Source organism: Pantherophis guttatus, chromosome 2, assembly GCF_059756535.1.
Source record: "Pantherophis guttatus breed Tessera chromosome 2, ASM5975653v1, whole genome shotgun sequence".
Lineage (NCBI taxonomy): Eukaryota > Metazoa > Chordata > Lepidosauria > Squamata > Colubridae > Pantherophis > Pantherophis guttatus.
Window position 1 is genome coordinate 249,183,675 of NC_142064.1, and position 27,140 is coordinate 249,210,814.

The 27,140-nt window shown below is 44.0% G+C and overlaps 1 protein-coding gene across 2 annotated transcripts in view; it reads right to left on the reverse strand.

The window, feature by feature from the left end:
* The window catches only part of LAMB2 (laminin subunit beta 2), an 86,728-nt gene that overhangs the window by 51,309 nt on the left and 8,279 nt on the right, over positions 1-27,140 (reverse strand). For both annotated transcript variants that reach the window (XR_004593628.2, XM_034431717.3), the window contains exons 3-14: positions 24,468-24,603; positions 20,773-20,846; positions 18,620-18,808; positions 18,170-18,233; positions 14,948-15,153; positions 12,609-12,729; positions 10,884-11,072; positions 6,766-6,945; positions 5,700-5,812; positions 5,532-5,611; positions 3,825-3,960; positions 2,049-2,207 (exon numbers count right to left, since the gene is read on the reverse strand). Coding sequence is in view for 1 of the 2 variants with exons in the window: in XM_034431717.3 (XP_034287608.2) it covers positions 2,049-2,207; positions 3,825-3,960; positions 5,532-5,611; positions 5,700-5,812; positions 6,766-6,945; positions 10,884-11,072; positions 12,609-12,729; positions 14,948-15,153; positions 18,170-18,233; positions 18,620-18,808; positions 20,773-20,846; positions 24,468-24,603 (1,647 nt within the window). In the remaining variant the exon portion in view is untranslated. The remainder of the gene's footprint in view (positions 1-2,048; positions 2,208-3,824; positions 3,961-5,531; positions 5,612-5,699; positions 5,813-6,765; positions 6,946-10,883; positions 11,073-12,608; positions 12,730-14,947; positions 15,154-18,169; positions 18,234-18,619; positions 18,809-20,772; positions 20,847-24,467; positions 24,604-27,140) is intronic.

Genomic DNA, 27,140 nt, shown 5'->3' on the forward strand with positions numbered 1-27,140 from the left:
TTCAGACTCATATATGAATGAGAAGACTGTGTGTGCCCATGTTTTGGGGACCTTGAATGGATTTAAGACAAAAGGAATGGGAACATGAAGAAGTTTAAAGTGGGGTGGAACAAAGGAGGATTTTGCACAGGCAACACCAGCAAAGGGGACTGATTTTCCCCTTTAGCTTTCCCCAGACAATTTAGACCAACGCAACTTTCTTCCTGGGGTAAATTTGCAGAAATCTTTCCAAGCCTCCTATTATTAAACAAAAAAGAGAAGACTTGGTTTGAATTCCTTGCTCAGAGGTGGTGGAAATAAACTGAGAAATGAAACATGTTGATCCTATAAAGTTTACTGAGGATCTCCTAGCCAAATATGACTTTATAACCTGAGGAAAAATTAGAGGCAATTGAGGATACAGGTTCTGGAATCAGTTCCTCCCTGACAATGACCTGAGTTGTTAAGAGTGTTGTTTTGATGATTGCCAATTTTTTTAAAAAAACAGGCTCTATCCTTATGCCTTTAACAGGGATCTTCCAGGCACCAGACACATTTTTTCCTGGCATGAGGAGGACTATGTGATACAATGGCCTCCAGATGTTTTATTTTTGTACAGCAGGTTGCTGTGAAATCAAAGGGAATAGTTTGGGAAGTAGATAGAGAAGGTGAAAAAATACAATAGAACACGGGTGTTAAACTCAATCGCGTCATGTGACGTATCATGATGTTTTGAGCCTTGGTGGTGCAGTGGTTAGGGTGCAGTACTGCAGGCTACTTCTGCTGCCTGCCGGCTGCCTGCAATTTGGCAGTTCGAATCTCACCAGGCTCAAGGTTGACTCAGCCTTCCATCCTTCCAAGGTGGGTAAAATGAGGACCCAAATTGTTGGGGGCAATAGACTGACTCTGTAAACCGCTTAGAGAGGGTTGTAAAGCACTGTGAAGCGGTATATAAGTCTAAGTGCTATTGCTTTGCAAAGCCAGGGTGGGTGTGGCCTACGCATGACACATCCGGCCCATGGGCTGCCAGTTTGACAGGCCTGCACAGAGCAATGTTTTTTAACCTTGGTAACTTTAAGATGTATGGACTTCAACTCCCAGCATGCTGGCTGGGAAATTCTGGTAGTTGAAATCTACACATCTTCAAAGTTGCCAAGGTTGAAAGAGACCGCAGCAGAAGCTCAAAATTGGTGAATACTCCAGATGAAATTTAGCAGCAGGCCGAAACAACAGTGCCTATTATTTTTTAAACTTTACATTCATAAAGTTGAAATTCACCATTTTAAATAGTAACAATGAAAATTTAGGGAATTTTGATAAAAGTAACCATTGCAGGTAGTCCTTGACCTATGACCACAACTGACAATGGAAAACAGGTCGCAAGTCGTTGCAATCATAAGTAGAGGCACACCTGTGACCAGATCCATTTTTTTCAATATTTTTTTCTTGCAGTCATTAAGCAAATCAAGTGGCCGTTAAGTGAAAAGCATAGCTGTTAAGTAACCTCGTTTTTTCCAAATGGGTGTTTTTTGCCAGAAAATGGTAAAGGTCACACATCGCGGTCTTGTCACTAACATACTTTTATTACGCTGATACTTACATCTTATAAATCCCTAGCCACTTTATTAAAGGCTTGACTTCTGATGAGTACAGTATATCATACATTTTGAATCAGGGGTGTCAAACTCAAAGCCCGTGGGCCACATCTGTCCCGTGGGGTGCTTAGATCTGGCCCGTGGGGCCACTCTGGAAACAGCAAAGGACTCACCCGCAGCGCCTCTGCCAGTGAAAACGGAACTCGGGAGGGCTGCTGGCAAAGCACTTGGGCCACCACAGGCTCCCTCAACATGAGTGACATCGAGCTGGCCACGCGCCCCCTGGCCACGCGCCCCCAGCCCTCCCCCTGAGGTGAAACACAACCCTGATGCGGCTCTCAGTGAAATGGAGTTTTGACACCCCTGTTTTAAATTGTGAAGGGCAGAATTAATAAAAATGTTGTGTTCCCAAAGGATGTATTTTAATGGCAAAGAAGAAGCAGAGCAACAGGTGGCAAGTCAAAGGGGTCTTACCTGAGGTTCATAGCGCAGCAGGATATCATATTCCATAGAAAATGGCACATTATTGATACGGAATTCTACCACGCTGCCTTCCAACGCCCGAGCAAACCCCAGCCCGGTCCATGTGACTGGACGGCCAGGCAGGGGCACTCGCTGTATAACTTCAGCTCCCTGCCAACAGAAGGGACGGTAAGCAATTAACATTTCCTCAGAAAGACACCTGTACAGGTAGTCCTTGACTTACAAACAGTTCATTTAGTAACCGTTCGAAGCAGTGGTGAAATGAAAAATTTGTTACTACCAGTTCTGTGGGCGTGGCTTGGTGGGGGGTAATGTGACTGGGTGGGCGTGGCCAACTTTTTTTTTTTTTTTTACTTTTAAAAGCATTTTTTCTACAACCTCTTTGCCATGTAAAAATGCTTTTAAAAGGCTCTGACTTTCAGGCAACTCAGCTGGGATTGTCAGAACCTTTTAAAAGCATTTCTTTAACAACCTCTTCAGCTGAAGAAGTTGTAGAAAAAATGCTTTTAAAAGCCTCTGATGATCCCAGCTGAGCCGAGTGATCATCAGAGGCTTTTTTTTTTTACTTTTAAAAGCATTTTTTCGGCAGAAGAGGTTGTAGAAAAAATGCTTTTAAAAGTAAAAAAAAAAGCCTCTCATGATCGTGTGGTTCAGCTGGGCATGCTGGGGGGGGGGGGAATGCAGGGATTTTTGCTACCGGTTCTCCGAACCCCCCCCCCCCCGCCATTGTTACTGGATTGGGTGATCCGGTCCAAACCAGGAGCATTTCACCCCTGGTCCAAAGCCTACTCCCTTAACAGATTAACAGAGTTGGAAGGGACCTTATAGGTCATCTCCACCCAAGCAGGACACCCTATACCATTTTTGACAAATGGCAGTCCAGCCTCTTCTTGAAAGCTTCCGGTGATGAAGCTCCCACAACTTCTGAAGGCAAAGCTGTTCCATTGGTTGATTGTTCTCACTGTCAGAAAATTTCTCCTTATTTCTAGGTTGAATCTCTCCTTGATCAGTTTCCATCCATTAATTCTTGTCTGGCCTTCGGGTGCTTTGGCAAATAGCTTCACCTCCTCCTCTCTGTGGCAGCTGCTTAAATATTAGAACACTGCTATCATGTCTCCCCTGGTTCTTCTCTTCACTAGACTAGCCATGCTGAGTACTTGCAACCGTTCATCGTATGTTTGAGCCTCTAGTCCCCTAATCATCCTGGTTGCTCTCCTCGACACTTTTTCTAGAGTCTCAACATCTTTTTTTTATAGTGTGGTGATCAAAACCGGATGCAGTGTTCTAGGTGTGGTCTTACTAAGGCTTTATAGAGTGATATAAGTACCTCACTTGATCTTGATTGTATCCCTAATATTTGCTTTCTTTATTAAAAAATAGTATCTTTTCCAAACTGCCGTTTGTATTTCCAGGGTTAAAACTCCACTAAGGATTAACAAAAGGTTAAAAAGTTTTGCTTCTAAGCAATGGGTCTCTGGACTTCCCCTATGCTGCTTATAACAAAACCAGTATGTGTGAACAGAGCTCGGCATTTAGGATTGTGCCTAGGATTTGATTTATAAATGTGGATGTGAGTAAATTTGGCAGCAGGTAAAGACTGACAGCCCCCTTTCCCCCAATCATCATTAAGTCCTTACCCTGCTTCTTGTCCTCACTGGATCATTTAGCAGTGAAATATACAATTACCTGGTTTTACTGCTTCTGCCCTGTGGCTAGCCTGAGGCCACACACGAATTTACTCCCAGGTAATTCTTTGCCATTCCTCACCTGGTGGAGGCGGGCTTCTTCTGCCTCGTATGTATAGTGATCCAACACTATGCGATAATAGCCAGTCTGAACTTGATTACACTGCCGCCCAACCATATGGCTACGGCAACGACACTGTCCTGTTTCTGTGGCACATCTGTGAAAAGAAAAGGAGCCAGGTTCAAAATAAGCAAACAGTTCTCCCCAGTATCGGGTCCTTGGTGCTCTCTGAGCTTGGTTGTTTCCTTGAGACGTTTCTTTACCCAGCTAGGTAACTTCATCAGTATTGATCTTGTTGTTAAACTCTGCTTATGAATCCATGTGGCAGCACTACCTGTTGTGGCCCGTCAGCGGCCTGTGCAGCTAGTAGCTGATTTCGATAGTGAGGAGGCTGGTGTGGTGCTGTGCCAGCAGCCTGTGCAGCTGGCACTCGAGTCAGACAATGAGGAGGCTGGAGAAGATGTGGTGCCAGAGGTGGGGATTCAGCCAGGGCCTTCAGAACCTCCAGAAGGTTCCATGGGTGAAGAGGAAGAAGAGGAGGAGCCTCTTCTCGATACATGGGCGCGCAGAGCTGCCAAAAGGCAGGAGTGGCTCCTCAGGAGGAGGTCTCCTTGAGAGTAAGGCTTGGGGCTAATTGGACACTCCCTTAGCCTATTTAAGGAAGGATGCCGACTGAGGCAATTTGCAGGGAACAACTTTGTTCACTCTTCTTCACGTCTTGATCTTAGTTCTTTTATCAGTTTCCTGCAAATTGCTTCTGGGCTTTCTGCCAACCATAGTAAGATTACGATTATTTATTCTTTGGATTGTTGTAGGCTGTTAAGAAAGTTAATTAACAGCCTTTGTTTGAAAAAGACTGATTTAATTTAGTAAACTAAGGTTTGTACAGACTTTGTGTGTGCTGCATTCTTTGGGGTCCGTAGCTGGGGCACTACCGTATGGCACACTCAACCTAACCAACATCTACATGCCATTCAAAAGAGACAATCAAAAAGCCCAAAAGGAAACAATGCTGCAATTAAGAAACAACTTGGACAAATAAGCTAACAGTAAACAACTGCCTAATCAAGGAAGAACACCAAGAACACTCCCACCAATGCTGAAAAGGCAAACTGCTTGTATATAAAAATAAGAGCACACCCCACTCCCTTCTAGTACTGATAATATTACCTAGTTTGGTAACGAAATGTCTGCAAGAAAAATAACCAAGTTCAGAGAGCACCAAGGACCCCACAGATCAAAATAGGAATGACCACTCTAGTTTCTGTGTATAAAACGTATTGGGGAGAACTTTATTTCATCTGAGGAAGGAAGTAGTGAGGACATTGATACAGAGAAGGCAAAGATGCAGTTCAACCCTGAGCTACAAATATTCTCTTCCTTCAATTGAGTGAGAACAGGACTTGACTCGGGGGTTAAAACTGGCTCTGGTCTTCTGGAAGTTTACTAAAGTTAAATAGGTTCAGGCTTCGTCAGTGCTTCTAGGGAGACCTCAGCATCTGTCTCAGGTGCAGACACCTTATTCTGAATTATATGGAAGAAAGATGAGGTAAATAAGAATAGAGTTCTCTCTCCTTTGCTTCTCCTCCCACAGCAATCTGATTCTTCGCCATCCCATCTCATTTTTTTCTCACCCGGGATATTGCATGGATAATACTGCACCCATTTTTTTTTCCTGCACCCAGCTTCTCCATCTTTGCACACAGAACTGTAGCCATAGTTCCTTACTGGTTGTCGTAGGCACCCCCTACATCGCAATCACAAGGACGGCAGCCATGCAGATCAAGACTCAAAGCCCAGTGTTCCGGCTGGAAAGCAACATAAGGTTCGTTAGTCCATGAGAGACATAATGCACAAATGAGACTCACAAGTGGTACTTAATGGTCTAGTACTTACCAGGCACTGATTACAGCTGCGCCCGGAAACCAAGCGTTTGCAGAAGCAATCGCCTGTGATAGCATCACATTGAGGGCCCTCTTTCACTGTGCCTCGGGGGTCACACTGGCAGCCTGTTAAGTCAAACATGGCAAGCTCACCCCTGTCTCACGAATTTCCCGGTTTATCGAACCTTAAGGATTGTATTTCCCCACTGAAGAACCACTGGTGGCGCAGTGCTTAGATTGCAGCCTAACTCTGCTCATTGCCAGGAGTTCGATCCTGACCGGCTGAAGGTGGACTCAATCTTCTATCCTGCCAAGGTCGGTAAAATGAGGACCCCGATGGTTAAGGGACAATAGGCTGACTCTGTAAACTGCTTAGAGAGTAAAGTAAAGCAGAGTTCCCCAATATTTCTGACTTTGCAGATGGATGGGGAGGGGAGAGAGGTGATTGTTCTGTGTGACGTACCGGCAAGCGCGTGCACACTTAAATGGAGCGCACATATGCTTGCCCATTGCTCACACAAGTGAGGATGCACATGTGCATGCATGCGCTTGCTGGCCGTTTCCGCGGCCCGGTGGCAAACCCCACATGGCCCACTAGTGGGCCACAGCTGTAAAGCACTATGAAGCAGTATATAAGTCTAAGTGCTACTGTATTGCAGGGGTGTCTAACTCGCGGCCCATAGGTCGGATGTGTCACGTGCTGGCCATGCCCACCCCCAGTTTAGCGAAGGGGGGGAAGTCATGATACGTCATGTGATGACAACACAAGTTTGACACCCCTGTGCTATTGGCTATTCCCAGCTTTTAGAGGACAGCCACTGGAGCCCTAAAGCATTTCTTTTATCTTTTTTGGTTTGGCTTTGAGAGACAAGCTAAAGTTTTAACCAGTAAACTTTAGGGCCAGAGTTTCAAATGTATCCTTTATTTTGTTCCTTATGCCACCCTGGCTAAAGTAGAAGCTTCACTACTTTAAGAGAATCCATTCCAAGAGAACAGCCAGGGCTTAGAGTCATGTGGGGTTCCCCAGAAGAAAACCCCATCTAAGCCCAGGAGAACGCTTCAAGTAGGAAGATACCTACGCTGGCATCCTTGTGGGTTTTCTGCACTCAGTCCGGAGAAGCCAGATTTGCATCTGTCACAGCGGGCTCCCTCCACATGCTCCTTGCACCGACACTGACCGGCTATCAGCCCCAGCATTGGATCATCGTGTGTGTCACACACTCCGCCATCTAACGCCCCATCAGGATCACAGTCACAGGCTACATGGCAGAGGGGGAAAAAAAAAGAGCTGTGAATACTTGGAAGGAATGGCCACGAATTCAGATTCTAAAGAAAGACAAGCAAGGAACAATTAACACACAACTGTTTTTAGATCCAAACTAAAAAGAAAAAAAAAATCCACCCTATCATTTTTTGTAGATTATCACTTGCTAATAGAAAAGGTGAGATACTCTTTATTTATTTATTTATTTATTTGTTTGTTTGTTTGTTTGTTTGTTTAGATTTATATGCCGCCCTTTCTCCGAGAGGACTCAGGGCGGCTCACAACAATAAAACAGAAAAATAAACAAAAACTCCGGGTTAAAAGTTACACATGAAATCCCTAAAATCAATTAAAATCCATATTAAACCCCCCATCAGTCTAGGCCGGGCAGGCGAAATAGCCACGTTTTTAGGTCGCAGAGGAAAGAGTGAAGGTCGGGGGCCATCCGGAGCTCCAGGGGGAGCTGATTCCAGAGGGTAGGTGCACCCACAGAGAAGGCCCGCTCCCTAGGGGTCGCCAGCCGACACTGTCTGGCCAACGGCACCCCGAGTAGGCCCTCCCTGTGGGAACGCACGGGGCGATGGGGAGCTGTTGCTGGCCGCAGAAGGTCCGCCAAATACCCCGGTCCTAAGCCATGTAGGGCTTTATAGGTGATCACCAGCACCTTGAATCTCACCCGGAGGGCAACCGGTAACCAATGCAGGTCGCGCAGGAGGGGTGTAACATGACAGCGTCAGGACACTCCCATCACTACCCGCGCAGCCGCATTCTGCACCAGCTGAAGCCTCCGAGTGGTCTTCAGGGGCAGCCCCATGTAGAGAGCATTGCAGTAGTCAATCCGGGAGGTGACCAGCGCATGAGTGACCATGAGTAGGGCATCTCGGTCCAGGTAGGGGCGCAACTGGCGCACCGTATACTACACCAGATACTAGATGTAGTCCTCAGTTTACGACTAATTGCTTGGTGACCAATTCAAGTTATGATAGACTTCAGGGCTACCTACGACCTGGATTTGAAATTCTGTTGGCCACCCAAGGTCACACGATCACATCTTGAGTGCTAAGCAACCAGTCCACACTTATGGCCATTTGCAGTGTCTGACACTCACATGGTTGCTATTTATGACTTTTTTTTTTTGCTGAAAACCAGCATTTACTTCTACCTGTGTTTCCCTGAAAATATGACCTACTCAGAAAGTAAGTCCTAGCTTGATTTTTACACGTGAGCCCAATATAAGCCCTACCCCCCCAAATAAGCCCTAATTAAGACCCCGCCCACTCCAGGGTGCACAGGTAAAAATTAAGCTAGAGTGGGGATGGGGGGGGGGAACTTCCCTACTATTTACCTTCGGATAGTTGCAGCCAGGCCTCGCACACCTCAGCCCATTTCTTCTACGGCCAGCAAGGCTTTCCTGAAGGCCTCTGTAGCCGATAACAGAGCTCCAAATTGATCCAGAGCTCTGTTATCGGCTGCAGAGGCCTTTAGTAAAGCCTTGCCGGATTAAGCTCTGATAGCGAAAAAGAGGCCGGGGGCGACACGCGCAAGTGAGATGAGTCAGTGGACGACATTCCCCCTCCACCCGAAAATAAGACCTGGTGCCTTTTTGGTGGCAAAAAAAATAGATAGGACAGGGTCTTATTTTCGGGGAAACACGGTGGTTTCCAGCAAAGAATGCCCATTGCAGATAATGGATTCGCTTAACAATTATGGAGCTCACCTAACAACAGTGGTGCTTCACTTAATGACCATTGTTAAAAAAAGGTTGTAAAATCGGACATGGTCACCTGGTGACTCCTTAATGACTGTCACGACTTACAACTGTAATTCTGGGCTGAATTATGGTCATAAGTCGAGGGCTACCTGTGGTTTATCTTTCCTACTTCAAGCTTGAGTGGAAACACTGCCCTTTTAAGTTCCCATCCTTGTGCTGAACCATGTGCTAAGCCAGCGTCTTTCAGCCTCGTCAACTAAGATGTGTGGACACGTTTTAAAGTTGTCAAGGTTGAAAAGAACAGGGCTGAATTCTCCACTCTGCTAGCTGAGCAATGATGAAACAGGCAGCTCACCTGTAGGCGGATGTGGAGAACAACGCTCACTGAATGCACAATGAACATGTTGGTTCCAAAGCCTCTAATCTAGCTTTTGTAGATTGTCACTTAGTGCTTCGTGCTGCTGTGGATCAGCAGGGTTCTATCTACACCAGTTATGGCTAACCTTTTTGCCGTCGCGTGCCAAAAGCGGGGGTAGTGGGGGGGGTGCACATGCACGTGCCTACACCCATAATTCAATGTGCCCCGTCCCCCCATGCATGCGTGCGTGACTCCCCCCCGCTCTCCCCCTGCTTTTGGCACGCAATGGCACGGTGGGCCCGGTAGGCCCATTTTTTTGCCCTCCCCAGGCTCCAGAGCCTTTCTAGGAGCCTGGGGAGGGCAAAAACGGCCTTCCCCACCCCCTGGAGGCCCTCCAGAGGCCCTGAAACAGCTCATTTCCCGACTTCCATTGGGCCCGGAAGGCCCAAAAATCAAATGGCCAGCACGCACATGCTTGCTGGACTGAGGTAGGGCAACACTCGCGTGCCCACAAATATGGCTCCGTGTGCCACTTGTGGCAACAGTGCCATAGATTTGCCATCACAGGTCTATACGTTCAGGGAAAAATGACAAAGCTGCACTAGTAGCAGGGGCACTAATACACCTTGTGGCTGTGAGATGGAGAACACAACCAGCCATTCCCAAGAAGGATATTTTTGTCTTGTTCAAATGCTCCAGGCCACGTTTAAGAAGGCCGAAGGTATTTCTCAGTCCTCACTGAAGTCAATTATTGAACAATCAAAGTGCAATTTTCCATTGATCTGTTCCATGACAGGATGGAAGTACTGTGGTTAGTGTTGGGGAGAAATGGCTTTTCAAAATTCTCCACCGTTTTAGGGGAGAAATAAAGCAGGATAGGTTAATTTTCTCCAATGGAAGGAGAAATTCTCCTCAGGAATTTTTCTCAGCAGTGACCAAAGTTCTGCTCCTAAAAAACCCCATGGGGGAAATTCCTATGTTCTCCTTAGGGATTTCATTGAAGCCTGGGAAGTCAGAAGGCTGCTGTCCCTAGTGAGATGACTGAATAAAAAGAGAATAATTATGCATATCTCCTTAGCTATTTTTCAACTAAGTACAGGCACTCCTTGCTTAAAGAACAATTGCTTACCAAGCGTTCAAAGTTACGATGGACCTTCTCAAAAGCTATGTGCAATCCGGTTCCAGAGTTCCGATGGCTGCACACATCCCCACAGCCACATATTTCATGTGTCTCTTAATCTTTAGCATTTAATTTTCAACAAAGGTTCAAAGGGCATAAAGAACCTGGAGATATCAGGGGTTAGATGCCTACATATAGGTAGTCTTCAACTTATGACCACAACAGAGCCTGGTGTTCTGTGAGCGTGTGCTTTGCGTGAGCACACGCGCTTTATGTGCGCATGCGCCTAATGTGCTTGCATGCAGTGTTCAAATTACAGCAATTTGAAGCTCAGCTGCCTACCTTCTAAGGTTAAGTAGAACAGAGGAGCACAGAAATCAGCTGTGCCGCGCGAATCAGCTGAGCCAGAAATAAGGAAATATAGGACAGGACAGGACAGGGGTGGGTGGGCGGAGCCAGCTGATCGTCGGAACTACCGGTTCGCCCGAATTGGTCCAAACCGGCAGCAGCCCACCACTGCTCGTATGTTTGAAAAATGGTCATAAATCACTTTTTTCCAGGGCCGTTGTAACTTCACATGGTCACTCAATGAATGGTTGTAAGTTGAGAACTACCTGTGCTCTCGTCCTCCAACTCTCCCAGTGCTGAAGAGTGGAGCCTGTCTTCAAGAAAATCCCTCTCTTCCTGCAGATTCTCAGACCCTGAGTCCATTTTCTTCTGCCCGCCCTCAGCTGCCTCCCTTACCTCTGCACATGCCAGGATCACGAATATCCTTGGTGGGATCCTTATAGTAGAATGGTTTGCAGAACTGGCAGTGATGGCCCATGGTGTTGTGCTGGCATTGATCACAGACGCCACCGCTGGTGTTGCCCGTGGCCAGGTACACAGCCATGTCGAAGTGGCACCGGTGGGAATGTTCGTTGCAGTTGCATTCTGAGGAGGGCAAGAACGCAAAAGTGCTTCCCTGTATACTCTATCAGCCAATGGCACTTCCCACCCCCCAACCACATCAAAAACAGCATCCAATAGAGCACAAGGATACATCCCCTGAATCACCTGGCTAGGAGGTAGAGGCTCTTCCTTAATCTTGTTTGTTCCCTTGTGGCAAAACAGAAGCCAGCTCCAGCCAGCCAATCTATGCACACAACAGAGCATGGCTACTGAGACCTGTCCCAAACCTGAGAGAGCCCTTCTCTAAACCCCTTCACATATAAGAGTTTCCTGCACGTAATTTATTTCCTTGCATGTCTGTGTGTCAACAATCCCATGGGATCTGTTTGACCAAGTTCTGTGGGATCTGCTACCACGTAAGAATTCATCCACTGTTTGTGCTTGAAAAATAAATCTTTCTTTGTGTATAAAATACTTTGTTAAGTAATTGACAAGTTGCTTTGCTGTACCCTAATGAACATGTGGAGAGATATGTAATTTTCCAGATGTTGCTACACTTAGACTCCTAGCATCCCTTTACTATAGGCCATACTCATCATATTTTTGAGAGTGACTCTGTCCAGTAACATCTGGAAAGCTTCAGTCTACTAGATCCCTCAGGGGAAGGGAGCCTTCTGTGTTGTGAATGTCTTATAATAACAATTGATAGAGTATACCATACTTTCGGCGTATAAGACGCACTCCCCCCCCAAAAAGTGGGTGAAAATTGCAGTGCATCTTATACACCTAATGTTGCCACAGCCCCACTCACCCACCATTTTCGGCCTCCGTGCATCGCATATTTGGCCTCCGCACGCCCCATTTTTGGCCTCCGCATGTCACATTTTTGGCCAGTTCCAGGTGGCGGGGATCAGCAGTGGCGAATGGGCCGTGCTGAATGGGCCGCACGGGCGATGAACAGGCTTTGGTGAATGGGCCGCAGCAAACAGGCCGCTGCGGTGGCAAACGGGCCGCGGTGGCGGTGAACGGGCTATGGCGGCGGTGAACGGGCCATAGCGAATGGGCGGCGGTAGCAAATGGATGGCGGCAGCGCTGAACGGGCCATGGCGAATGGGCCAGATGGATGAGTACCAGATGGATGCTGGGAGGCAAAGGCAGATTTTTTTTTCTTGTTTTCCTCCCCCAAAAAGTTAGGTGCATCTTATAATCTGGAGCGTTTTATACTCTGAAAAAAACGGTATATCTTTACCAACAACATCTCTCCTCTGAGGGCCTCTACATACCTACAGCCTTCCCCAATTTGTCTTTAGAGGCACTGCAGCAGGGATCCCCAATCTGTGGCCTATTCTCAACCAGGCCTCCTGAGTGGCCGGCTGGTGCACGTACATGCACAGCCCCACTCATGAGAGCATCGCAGGTGCTCATGGCCTCACTCACACAAGCAGCAGGTGCTCACATGCACGCACACATCTCCCCTCCCACAAAACCATCCCTTCTTTCCCCCCTCCTGCGTCGCTCCGGGCCGCCAACCCAATAAAGGTTGGGGAACTCTGCACTACAGTGTTCACACACACTCACTCTTGCAGGCATTTGTGCGGCGTCCCTCAGCCGGGCGCCAGGGCTGATCATGGTAAAAGTCGTTGCATAGCTCACAGTTCAGCCCTTTGGTGTTGTGCTTGCAGACGCAGCGACCGTGGACCTGTTGGTAGACAAACAAAGGTGGCAACACAATCTCAATAGCAGAGGACAGATGGACCCTCCACATGCAGGGACAAGAGTCATGTGGTCTAGGTCTATTCGGTAAGTTTGGGAGAGCCTCAGGCAAAAACAAGGCCTTTTGTTTCCGGCATAAACTATGGCTTCCTGTGAAAAGACTTTGAAAAGAATGATGCTGGCTCTTAAGGTAACATGGAAAACCTCAAAAGACAAAAGAGAATAGTTCTCTGGTCGGGAAGGAAAAGTTCATACATTTTGCATATGAAGCACATACAGCAGCGGCCAAAATTGTGGAAACCTTTTGGGAAAAGTGTATTTTTGAGGTTTGATGGCTAATAACACCACTTTTTGGGGGGAGTTTCGAGATAATCATATTCCACTGCTGGAATGGCCTGGGAATAACTCAGACCTTAATCCAATTGAAAAGCTATGGAGCCGACTAAAAAAACTTGTTAGTCAGACTCAGAAGCGACCCAGCAATAAAACCCAGTTAATAGAAGCAGTCATTCAATCTTGGTTTCACATTATAACAGCTGCAGAACTAAAAGACTTGGTTCGCTCCATGGGAAGATGTTGTAAGGCCGTAATTCATGCTAAAGGTTCCCCAACTAAGTATTAACTGACATGGTGATAATTTTTGTATATCTCATTTTTTCTACGTGTTTCACATTTCTTCTTTATACTGTAACTGCTATTATAATAGCAAATCCTTCATAAAAGTTATTGCATTACATTCTTGATTAAATTATCTTTCCATTGATATATAATTTTATGGTACTACTCCAAAAAAAAGTGGTGTTATTGGCTAGTTCTAGAAAACTTTCCCCAAAAAACACTTTCCCCAAAAAGTTTCCACAATTTTGGCCACTACTGTAAATAGCCAAATCTAGGAACAGGTACTGTAGTCCTCAATTTATGACAATAATTGAGCCCAAAATTTCTCTTACTAAGGGAGACAGTTGTTAAGTGAATTTTACTTCATTTTGTGACCTTTCTTGCCACAGTCGCTAAGTGAATCATTGCAGTTGTTAGTTACAAGTTTGTTAAGTGAATCTGGCTTCCCCGTTGACTTTGCTTTTCAGAGAGTTGCTAAGGGGATCACATGACCAAGGGACACTGCAACAGTCATAAATATGAGTCAGTTGCCATGCAGCCAAATTTGATCACATGATAGAAGTGCTGCAATGGTCATTAACTGGGAAAAACAGTCGAGTCACTTTTTTCAGTGCTGTTGTAACTTTGAATGGTCACTAAATGAACTATTGTAAGTCAAGGACTATCTGTATTTCTTTCAGCCTACTTAATTTATTTATTTCTTGCCTTTTTTGTCTATCACAAAATTCCAGGAAGTGTGCATGAACTGCACGCTCTACTGATTCAGTAATAAGCAGACTGGGGCAGGCAATGCTATTCTACAGAGGATTATATTTTACTTAAAAAATATAGTTTTGCAGGCTTTCGAGGGGAGCAACATTCATACTGGTGACAGTCAAAAGAGGAGGGGATGATATTTTGAGCCATTCATCATATGGTTTAGTATCCAGGCCAGGGGTGAAATCCAAAATTTTTCCCTACCGGTTCTGTGGGCGTGGCTTGGTGGGTGTGGCAGGGGAAGGACATTACAAAATCTCCATTCCCACTCAACTCCAGGTTAAGGATATTGCAAAATTTCCATTCCCACCCCACTCTGGGGTCAGCCAGAGGTGGTATTTGCTGGTTCTCTGAACCAATCAACCACTACCAGTTCTCCAGACCCTGTTAGAACCTGCTGGATTGATTGATTGATTGATTGATTATTTATTTATTTGTTCGATTTATATGCCGCCCTTCTCCGGAGACTCCGGGCGGCGTACAATGCGTTAAGCAATAGCCTTCATACTTTTGTATATACCTGTTTAGTAGGGCTTTCGCCCCCCACCAAGCGGTGTTCTTTATACAAAGTCAGCTTATTGCCCCCACAAATCGGATCCTCATTTTACCTACCTCTAAAGGATGGAAGGCTGAGTCAACCTCGAGCCTGGTGAGATTTGAACTTGCAGTAATTGCAGGCAGCTGGTGCTACTTAACAGCACTTTAGTCTGCTGCGCCACCAAGGCTCTTTCCCCTGATTTCACCCCTGATCCAGGCCCTTTATAATCTTTGTTACTCTGCATTTTTTTCTAGGGCCTCAGCATCTTTGTTGTGGTATCAGGATGCCTTACCATGCCTTCCACAGCAGCAGCAGGACTGCCAGCGAGAGGGGCACATTCCGAGGCATGCCCATAGCAGAAGCAGTTGCCCCGCAGCACCATCTCATACACCGCATAGTAGTATTTCTCCTTGATTTCCCGACGTGAATCCAAGAGGTTGTCTCCCAGAGTGTGCAATTTAGTCAAGTTCATCCTCAGGTTGGTGACTTTCAGGAGATCTGGGCATTGAAACCACGAGATGCAAGAAGATCGTAAGATTGTGGCGACTAATAAAGAGAAGAGTTGTAACTCAAGGTTGACACAAGGGGTCTTTGTGAGCTTGCTTGTTTTTTTTGCAGACATTTCATTAGTGAAATTAGGTAACACCATCAGTGCTAGTGAGGAGTGGGGTTTGCTCTCAGTTTATATTCTGGTGTCTTGCCTGTCTGTGTGTGTGTGTGTGGTGGGGGGGAAAGGTGTCTTAGAGGATCTTTGGCTGGGCTATTTGCTGTTGGCTTCTTTGACAGTTTCTTGACTGGGGTTTTGTTTACTTGATTGTTGGTCTGATGTTAACCCTGGAATTAATCATTCTGATCTGGGTGCTGATTGTTAGTGGAGAGGTGCTTGGGATTTTTTGTTCCTTTTTGGGCCGGGCGATTGTGTCTTTTGCATAGTCTATAAATGTGGTTAAGGTCTATGTGTCTATTGATGGCTGATTTGTCAGATTGCCAGGCTTCTAGAAATTCCTTGGTGTTTTTGGACTTGGCCTGGTCTAGGATTGTCACATTTTCCCAGTGGAAACAATGGTTAAATCTGCCTATATGTTGTGAAATTAAAGACTTTCCATCATGTCTTCTGACTGCTAGTTGGTGTTTGTGGATGCGTTCTACCAATCTTCTGCCTGTTTGTCCTACATATAGTGGTTGTTGCAGCCAACAGCCAACAGCCCAACCAAAGAATCTCTAAGACCATTCCCACCAACACTGAAAGGCAAGCCACTAGAATATAAACAGGGGAGGAACAGGCTCAGGCTCAACCCATCCAAGACCCGAGTGGCTGTGGTTTCCAACATCCCGATATAGTCAGTTGACGCCATCGCTGACTATTGGGGGCGAATCGCTGGCCCCCATGGAGAGGGCTCGCAACTTGGGTGTCCTCCTGATTCACGGCTGTCTTTAGAAGAGCACTTGACGGCCGTGACCGGGAGGATTTTTCATCAGGTTCGCCTGATTCGCCAGTTGCGTCCCTTTCTGGATCGGGACTCCCTACACCCAGTCACTCATGCCCTCGTTACCTCCCGCCTGGACTATTGTAATGCTCTCTACATGGGGCTCCCCTTGAGGAGCACGCGGAGGCTCCATCTGGCGCAGAGTGCGGCCGCGCGGGTGGTTATGGGAACAACACGGAGCTCCCGTGTAACACTTCTTCTGCGCAAGCTGCACTGGCTCCCGGTGGTCTTCCGGGTGCGCTTCAAGGTTTTGGTTACCACCTTTAAAGCGCTCCATGGCTTAGGACCTGGTTATTTACGGGACCGCCTACTACCACAAATAGCCTCCCACCGGCTGGTACGCTCTCATAGAGAGGGGCTCTTCCGGGTGCCGTCAGCCAAGCAGTGTTGACTGGCGGCCCCCAGGGGGAGGGCCTTCTCTGTGGGGGCACCCACTATCTGGAACGAGCTCCCCCCGGAAATACGGAGGATCCTGGATCTGCGCACTTTCTGCCGTGCTCTTAAGACCCTCCTATTCCAGCAAGCCGGCCTGGCCTAATTTTTTCTCCCCTTTCTTTTAAATTTTAAATTGAAATTTTAATTTGTTTTAAATTTATTGGGATTTTAATTGTCATGGGCTAAATTATTTAATTTGGTTTTAAATTGTTTTCAACTTTGTATTTCTGTATTTTATCCTGTGCCTGTTCACCGCCCTGAGTCCTTCGGGAGTAGGGCAGTATACAAATTTAATAAAACTAAACTAAACTAAACTAAACTGACAGCAAACAGCACTCCTTACTATCACCGATGATGTTACCTAGTCTGGGTAATGAAACATCTGCAAGAAAACGAGCGAGTTCAGAGAGCGCCAAGGACCCCTCAAGATGGTGGTGAGAAAGCAAGAAGCTTGACCATTTTAGATTAACTGGCTTGTACAAAGTATCAGCTAGAATCAGAAAACTATGCACCACGTTAGGGAGGAGGGAAGGCAAGGGATAGTAAATGCCCAGACGGAGCCGACGGAGTAATTGCTAGAGCAAAAAATAAACCGAGGGCCAAAATTAACTAGCCAGAAATAGGGCAAAAGACAAGGCCAGCTGCAGACAGCACTGCGAACAGAGTGAACTAACTAGTTAGCTAAATAAATCTCTCCTGCTTTATATGGATAGGGGTGTGTGTATTTGTGTGCTACATAGACTGGCTTAGTATATTTTCTCGTTGGGAAGAGATTCTTGTAGGAATAGCATGTTTACCTAGCATTTTGAGTCTAGTGGGGAATATATATTTTTCAGAAGAATCATCGCGTTGGAAAAGAACTGGAAAAGTTGGAAAAGTAATTTCATAATCCCCTTCACTGCCAATAAAAGAAGTCCCTGGATAGCTCTTCACCCATGATAAATGGCTATGCAGTTTCTGCTTAATATACTCCGGTGAAGTATTCTGGATATGGAACTGCCTGCCTTTGGAAACTATTCTCATCAACAAGTTGATATTTAGCAACTGAGAATAAAGAAATGGCCTTCCCCAAAGAGATGACTTTGAAATGTATTCTTATCTTTATTGCCATGGTGGCTGAGAATTTTAGAAGCTGTAGTAGTCTCAACACATTATGGACGCTACTAAAGAAGCAAAGGCTTTACTTAGTTGCATGTAAAATAGTGGGATCCATTCCTTGAATGTCGCAATGTTTCCTGGAGCATTCTATTCCTCCACCCACACCCCCAAGAACACCCCAGCCTATTTGGACTTTTCCTGAAATAAAACTGGAACAGGAAAGAATTTGCAGTAATTTGGACATGGCCCAGCTCTGGAAATCTTGAAGGGAGATGGAATATATTGAATCTTTTCTATACCTCAAACTATTGCTCTACTCCAGTGTTTCTCAACCTTGGTAATTTTAAGATAGCTGGACTTCAACACTCAGAATTCCTCATCCAGAAGGCTGGCTGGGGAATTCTGGGAGCTGAAGTCCACATATCTTAAAGTTGGCAAGGTAGAGAAACACTGTTCTATTCTTTTCAGCCCCAGAATCCATAAAAAAAACTCACTCTGAATTTTTGCACTGTAGGGGTCATGGATTGGAATAGCTGGATCCAGCACTCTGTAGATGACCTAGAACAAAGAAGAAAGAGATAGCACAGAGAAGAGAAATAGCCCTGGTTGAATGCTTTGATTACAAGTTGTCCTCAACATACAACCCTTACGGAGCTTGCTGGCCAATGACCTACCCATTTTACAATCTTTCCTTGCACTGGTCATTAAGTGAGCCAATGGTTCACTACGGATGAGGTTTTGTTGAAAACCAGAAGTGCCAGTTTTTGGCAAAACTGTCCTAAAATATGGTCACGTGACTGCAAAGAGGGTCCAACTTCGGAATTTCAAATCCAGGTCCTGAGTCCCCTTTTTCAGGTTGGTCATGACATTGCTAAGTGATTGGTCGTAAGTCAAGGACTATGTATTCTCAACTTTGCAGCCCTGAAGCCAGGGGTCACACTCACCTCCCCTTCTGTAGAAGGTTCAATATCCGAGTATCGCGACTCGCAGATCACATCATCCACGCGTCTCAAGGGTCCAATGGAGGCAGTGGGGAAAGATGCTGTACAGTCATAGGCAAAATAGCGGTACACCTGCCAGGTGCGGCCAAAGTCTGCCGAGCGCTCCACCAGCATGGCTGCAGGTCGGAAGGTCTGTGGGGTAGAAATGGTCACCCAACAAATCATCCCAAACTGGACTAGAGATCTACAAGAATCACTTTGGGTGTCTTCAGGTTACCATCTGAAGTGTTGTTCAGCTTTTAGTTTTTATTACGATTCTATATTGTCTGCCATTTAAAATTACTGTATTGTTATTATTATTATTAATAGTAGCAGTACCATCATGATCATTATAGAATAGAATTCTTTATTGGCCAAGTGTGATTGGACACACAAGGAATTTGTCTTTGGTGTATATGCTCTCACTGTACATAAGGAGAAAAAAATGCATTCATGAAGAATAAAAAGATACAACACTTAATGTTAGTCAAGGTTATTAATAAGCTATCAAATCGTACTAGGAAACAATAAAAACAATATAAATTGAAAGATACAATCAACATGGTTATAGTAATAATTGGGAAGAGACAGATACTAGTAAGGAAGAGAAGAATAATAGTAATATAGTCTTAGTAAATTATTTGACAGTGTTGTGGGAATTAGTTGTTTAGCAGAGTGATGGCATTCGGGGGAAAAATGTCCTTGTGTCTAATTGTTCTCGTGTGTTTTGACTTGTGCAGTATACAGATTCTCAATGGAAGACATTATCATCATTATTAATTGTCCATGTTATATCTTGCCTGGAGTTAAACTGGATTGAGGTAGTGTGTAAATTTCACAATTAAATAAAATACTGAGATGTGATAATGATAAAGGAATAAATAAACATGGGTGAACCAGGCCCTACATTATAAATTTTGTGTAAAGGTCTGTCAGCCCTTCAAGATCAAGAAACAGACATTACAAAAAACTCCAGAGTTTTACTTTATTGATAAAGACTATCAATACTGTAGGTTTGATTTGGTTTAAGGAAGGAAGAGGAAATATCAGATTTCCATATAAAGTAAAGATAAAGGTTCTCCTCGCAATATGTGCTAGTTGTTCCCGACTCTAGGGGGCGGTGCTCATCTCCGTTTCAAAGCCGAGCCAGCGCTGTCCGAAGTCATCTCCGTGGTCATGTGGCCGGCACGACTAAACGCCAAAGGTAACACGGAACGCTGTTACCTTCCCACCAAAAGCGGTCCCTATTTTTCTACTTGCATTTTTTACGTGCTTTTGAACTGCTAGGTTAGCAGAAGCTGGGACAAGTAATGGGAGCTCACCCCGTTACGCAGCACTAGGGGGAAATCTGGTGATATTTTTCCTTCACTCTTTAAACCAAAGAGAATCAAGGTAAGACAATTCTGAGTTTCTCTCTCACACTTCCTGTTTGCCTGGGCTAAGTTTTATGAATGGTTACCACATATTTTCTCCGTGGTCATCTCTGTATTAATCCACATGGCCCTAGATTTCAGGGATACAGTCAACCCTTGAGTTAAGAAACTCAATTTAACATGGCTATGCAATATGCTGCAATGCTGGCAGGAGTGTTCCTTTAGGGAAGGGAAGGGAAGGGAAGGGAAGGGAAGGGAAGGGAAGGGAAGGGAATTTAACAAAATCATCTTTACAACTTGCCTCCAGAAGTTGTGAATGCGCCAACACTGGAAGTTTTTAAGAAGAGATTGGACAACCATTTATCTGAATTGCCTGAGCAGGAGGTTGGACTAGAAGACCTCCAAGGTCCCTTCCAACTCTGTTATTCTGTTATTCCCCTCAATAACCCATCAAATCAAGTGCTAATTACACATGTTTACATAATAGATGTAACAGATTTAATCTGATATTTAACAAAGTAGTTTTATAAGACTTTCCCCCAAACATTTCATAAGAATCATTTGCATCACTGTATACAATGGAATTAGGAAACTGCATACAAAGGTGTTGCCTTTAGATACTGCAGACAGGAAACTTGCCCATGGAAATGGGTGTCTGTTCTGTACTTTAAATAAAGGCCCTCCCTTATGAAGAACTCCATCGTGGGAACCCTCCCCTATGGTCTATGGTCAAATGGAACATACCTTGAAAGTCATGATTAAGTGCGTGAAGTGGAATTCAGCCTCTAAGTCCAGGCGGATACTGACTTGCTCCACTCCTAAAGAAATAAAGAGATGGGTGTTGGTGAACCCCAGAAAAATATCAGGGCAATGATTTCTGACCTAATTTTATTTATTTATTAAATTTATATACCGCCATCTCGCTTATTTGAAACATCTCTAGGCAGCTATTTTGGAAGGGAATCCAAGATTCCTCGGAAACTTTTGGGGATTCTCATTATAGAAAATCAATAATGGCGGTGACCCAATTTCCTGAATGACAGCTGGCCCACTGTTGCTCTTCTTCCCATCCTAACTATATTGGGCAGTGTTTCTTAACCTTGAAAACTTTAAGATATGTGGGCTTCAACTCCCAGAATTTCCCAGCCAGCATGGCTAGCTGGGGAATTCTGGGAGTTGAAGGCCACATATCTTAAAGTTGTGAAGGTTGAGAAACACTCTTGTGTATTTTCTATGAGCCATGGAGAAATCTAAGAACCATAGTAAATCCCCCTCCCCTCTATAGGTGCAACATGCCGGGCAGGGGTGAAATCCAGCAGGTACTGACAGATTCTAGAAAACCGGTACTGGAAATTTTGAGCAGTTCGGAGAACTGGTAGCAGAAATTTTGAGTAGTTTGGAGAACCGGTAAATATCACCTCTGGCTGGCCCCAGAATGGGGTGGGAATGGAGATTTTGCAATATCCTTCCCCCAGGAATGGGGAGGGAATGGGGATTTTGCAGTATCTTTCCCCTGCCACACCCACCAAGCCACACCATGCCCACCAAGCCACGCCCACAGAACCCGTAGTAAAAAAAAATGGATTTCACCACTGATGCCGGGATACCTTAGTTCCAGCAGCAGCCAAAATCCCACCACCAGCACCTGACAAGGAAGGCAGATGTCTTTTAACAAAACTTCCCCACTACCACTCAATATGTCTTGTAAATCATACAGGTGGTAGGAAAGAGTTCCTGAATTTATAGGATTCTACCATTAGGTCAGACAGAGTTGAACTATAAAGAAATAAACGCATTTGTGCATTTATGATACAAGAATGTAATTCCAGATAATATTGGTAATATATTGGATTATTTTATGTATGACTTTTATAACTGAATTTGCTAGCTTCCTGGGAGGTGTGGTTCAAAAATAAAACAAAATACAGTAAGCACAGGACAACTTAAATTACTGATATATCGCAGTAGTGAAATCCAATTTTTTTTACTACCGGTTCTGTGGGCATGGCTTGGTGGGCATGGCAGGGGAAGGATACTGCAAAATCTCCATTCCTACCCCACTCCAGGGGAAGGATACTGCAAAATCCCCATTCCCTCCCCACTCTGGGGCCAGCCAGAGGTGGTAATTGCCCGTTCTCCGAACTACTCAAAATTTCCGCTACCGGTTCTCCAGAACCTGTCAGAACCTGCTGGATTTCACCCCTGATATACCGTACATATATTCACAACATTTTTTGAAAACTAACAAAAAGTGAGGTCAGTTTCACTCCCCTAGAACTGTGCATTTTTATTTTCTTAAATGGATCCAAACAATCTGCTCTTACTTCTTTTTAAGAACATATAAAAATCCTTTTTGCAAAACAACAAAACAAAAAACAAAACCCACACTGTATTGGGCAGATAAAATATTGCTCTGGTGTAAATATTCTAAGCAAACTGTTGTTTTGATTACTTTCTTTTTGCCTGCAAATTGCCTCTTAAAAGCTGAGAATGGGGGAAAAAATGATTCATCCTGACCACCCTCTCCAATCTGGAACAAAGGATAAGAGCAACTCCAGATGAATCAACAGTAGGCAGAAGAAGCACCTGAGAACTTCGTGGAATCAGCTGAAGAAGTCCCCGTTAAGGAGATTTGATCTCTAAGCTGTGTGGGTGATTTTTGGACCCAGAGAGAGACAGTCTGGCTGCCAGAGATCAGTTGCTGGTGCTGAGTTCCTCTCTGAGTAGCTGGCTCTTCCTGTAGGAGCCCCCACCCCCCCACCTGGCAAAAATCAGAGGAAGAAGGGACTTGGTTGTACATGATTCAGCATTTCCTCTGCTGTGTGGGAGGAAAAGGAAAGCAACAGGACTCTAGGGAAGCCGTCTCTCCTACTCTGCCTAGGAGGTGACATGTCCTGAACAAAGAACACGCAGATCCAGGGCAGGCCAACCCGGTTGTGAGGTTGGCTTGCTGCAGAGAAGCACGGGGGTAGCGCAGCAAGGAAGGAAACGGCTATGCATATCTAGGAGCCCTGCTGGTAGACAGCTTATAATACCCTTGTTGTGATGGTACAGCAGGGATCAGGTCATCCAGCTCCCATTAGCTTTACCTCTCCTACACAGAGCACTGTGCATTACGGTAAAGCATCTGAAGGGTGACTTGAGCACTAGACATTAAGTGGCTTGAGAGGACTTTCTGATGTTTTCCTTGTCTATATATATAAAAGCTAAATACCATTCACTCATCATGAAATCTCCAGAACGCTAAAGCCTACAAACTTGAAATTTGGCACATATGTTCCTCATGGCTTCTAGGTGCTTGCTAAGAAAGTATTTTTTGAAATGACCATCAGATCATCAGTATTTCATATACAGTATTATATTCACACGCTCTGATGCTAAGGAGTTAGACGTTCTATTCCCCTCCCCACCTGAAAGGAACTCTGTCCCAACTGCCAGTTGCCTTATATTAACACACTCTGATGCTATGCCTTCACTAAACTGAGTGTGGGCGTGGCCAGTGTGTGACTCATCCGGCCTGCGGGCTGGGACATTCTACTCCCACTCCCCCTCTATTCCAACTTATATTAACACGCTCTGATGTTATGGAGTTACACATTCTACATTAAATTTCAGGCTTTAAGTGTCAATTTATCACGCTTGATCACATAGTTTCGTAGTGAAGCATGGGCGTCCAGCTAGTTATCTTATAAAAGGCCTTAACGCACCTTTCTTGGAAAGCTTTTACTCATGATTAAGCAATGGGTCATAAGATATGAGGACTGCCTGTATTCAACCATAAATCTTATAGTATAATAAATCTAAAGTCTAATAAATAAAGAGATTATCCAGCCTCATTGATGACATTTAATGGGGGGTGGAAGGGGGGCAGATGACCACTTAGATGATAACTTTTCCATGGTTTTTTTTTTTGCAATTTCTTCCTTTTTTTTTCTTTCCACAAAAATATCTACAGAAGAAGACGTAGCACAATGTCTTTTAACTAGTAGCAATTCACATAATCTCCTTGCCCCAATATAAGGGTGACATACAAACCATTTCCTAAGCCCATCTACATCTCGGGATGGCTAAGATAACTCGAGGACATTTACGGTCCTCTACTCCAAAAGATGGTTCCATTTATTTCATTATTTACAGGACTCACATGGTCACCTATCTCATACAATCACTCTAGGCAACAACAATCCATAAAACATAGTTAATACACCCTTCCCAGTAGGTGCTAGATCAAACACCCTTATAATCCAATACTCCATGAGGGGTCCTTGGTATTCTCTGAGCTTGGTTGTTTTCTTGCAGATCTTTCATTACCAAACTAGGTAACATCATCAGCACTGACACCTAAAGATTGGACAACTGATTTGCACTGATGACTGCCTTTACAACTCCTCAAAAACTTGTCATCCTGGCATTTATGTATGGAGATTTTCATTTCTTACCATTCTCTGACTGCCACCAGGTCTTCTTCCGATAGCGAGCAAAGGCAGTGATGACATTCTCAATGCGATGGCTGTTACGGTTGGACACAGCATCATAAGGTCGACGTGAGTCGCACACAAAACACTTTTTCTCATCCTGTTAAAGAAATGGAGCCACATACAGGCTGTTCTCTCCATAGAAATGGATTCGGGGGAGAATTTTATATGGAAGGAAACTTGAATTTTATCACATATAAACATATAGAGAAGGAGCTATTAGTTTTTGTACTGCAAAAAATTAGCTCTGAGTGCTGGAAGGTAGAATTACTAATGAACAGAAGTCCAATTACTGGGGTGCAATTACTGGGGCCATGTTTCAACAACTTTTTGTTATAGTGGTTGTTAAGAAAATGCTGCAGTCAAAGAGCAACAGCATGGTTGTTAAGTGAATCCATGGTGGCCGCATGACCATAGGACACTGCAAGCAGCTGTAAATGTGGGCGGATGGCCCAGTCACTCTCTCACAACCCTAGGAAGGAGACAATGGCAAACCACTTCTGAAATCTTGTCATGAAAACTGTAGGGACTTGTCCAATTATCAGGAGTCAACAGTGACTTGAAGGCACAAAATAACAACAACTCCAGCGGAACTGCAAAAAACTGCGCTCTTGGAACATCGTACATCTTAAGAAGGTACTTGGATGATACCTAGGACGCTGACAGCAACCCATATCAACCATTAGCACCAGTCAATGGTATTTGTGATGCATTTTTGAATGTTCAGTCGACTGAGTTTCAAGTTTAATGAATAAAGTAAATCATCATCATCATCATCATCATCATCATCATCATCATCACACAACTCAGCTAGATGTTCAGACTGGATTTGGCTTTTTTGTCTACCTATTGAGTCTTTACCAAGGACCTGGGATAGGCAAATCTGGTGTTTTACGGTGTTAGAGATATTGTCGCAGGATGGAAGCTGTTCCAAGTAAAACCACATTCTGCAATTGACTGATGGCGAATTTGTCAATGCCTATGGTGTTCAAGTGGTGCTCCAGTTGTTCTGGGATTGCACCCAAGGCGCCTACTGCTACTACTGCTATTATAACTATTGTTGTTATTGTTTCAAGGTTCAATTTTCAAGATTTCTAGATTTGTTTCAAAATTTCAATTATTATTATTTACTTTATTCATTAAGCATGAAACTCAGTCAACCGAACATTCAAAAATGCATCACAAATACCATTGACTGATGCTAATGGTTGATACGCGTTGCTGCCAGCGTCCTAGGTATCAACCAAATACCTTCTTAAGATGTACGATGTTCCAAGTAGCACAGTTTTTTGCAATTCCGCTGGTGTTATTGCAGGAAGCTGCAATTTGCTGATGTATCTTATAAAATTCTTGGACACGGTACCAAGTGCTCCGATGACAATGGGTATCACTGTTACATGTTTCATCCATAGCCGTGTAGTTTCAATGGCCAGGTCACGATATTTCATGATTTTTTCCAGTTCTTTTTCTTCGACTCTGACATCTTGGCGATGTCAATAAATTGTATGTTTCGGTTTTCGACAACTGTGATATCTGGTGTGTTGTGTTCCAAGTGACGATCTGTCTGTATTCGAAAAGTCCCACAAGATCTTCACCTTCTCATTTTCTATAACTTTTTCCACTTTATGTTCCCATGACTTTTTGGATACAGGTAAGTCGTATTTTTTTACATAATGAACAGTGGATTAATTTAGCAACTCAGTCGTGTCTAGCTTTGTAATCAGTTGTAATAAATAATAATAATAATAATAATAATAATAATTATTATTATTATTATTATTATTATACTTTATTCATTAAACATGAAACTCAGTCAACTGAACATTAAAAAATGCATCACAAATACCATTGACTGGTGCTAAGGGTCAATACGGGTTGCTGCCAGCGTCCTAGGTATCAACCAAGTACCTTCTTAAGATGTACCATGTTCCGTATTATTATTATTATTATTATTATTATTATTATTATTATTATTATTATTATTATTGGTTAATCTTTAGTGAGATTCACAGCCTTTGAGGCTGGTTAATAGCTCAGCAGCTCGAGTCCTAACCAAGGACCTAGGAACTGTTAAGGTATCGTCGGAGGATGTAAGCTGTTCCGAGTAAGGTGGTTTTTTGTAAAGTCAAAATGTTCAAGTCCGGCAATTTTAGAATTTCTAAATAGCGGGGTAGCCCTTTGGGTATTGCTCCAAGGGCTCCAATTACAATCGGGACAACACACAATTTCTTTTTCCACAGTCGCTCAACTTCAATTTGTAAGTCCCGGTACTTGGTGATTTTTTCTTGCTGCTTATCTTCAATTATTATTATTATTAAATCTTCAAAACATTTCATAGCCTGGGACTGGTAAAAACTTAACATTTTAAGTCCTAACCAAGGACATAAGAGCTGTTAAGATAACTTCATAGTATATAGATTATTTACTTTTATTCATTAAACATGAAATTCATGCTTCTATTTATAATTAGAACTAATATTATTAAATTAATTTAATAATTTATTTATTTATGTATTTAAATAATAATAATAATAATAATAATAATAATAATAATAATAATAATAATAATAATAATTGAATTTAAATTAAATTAAACTAATCATCATCATCATCTCTACCTACCTTTGCTATCCAATA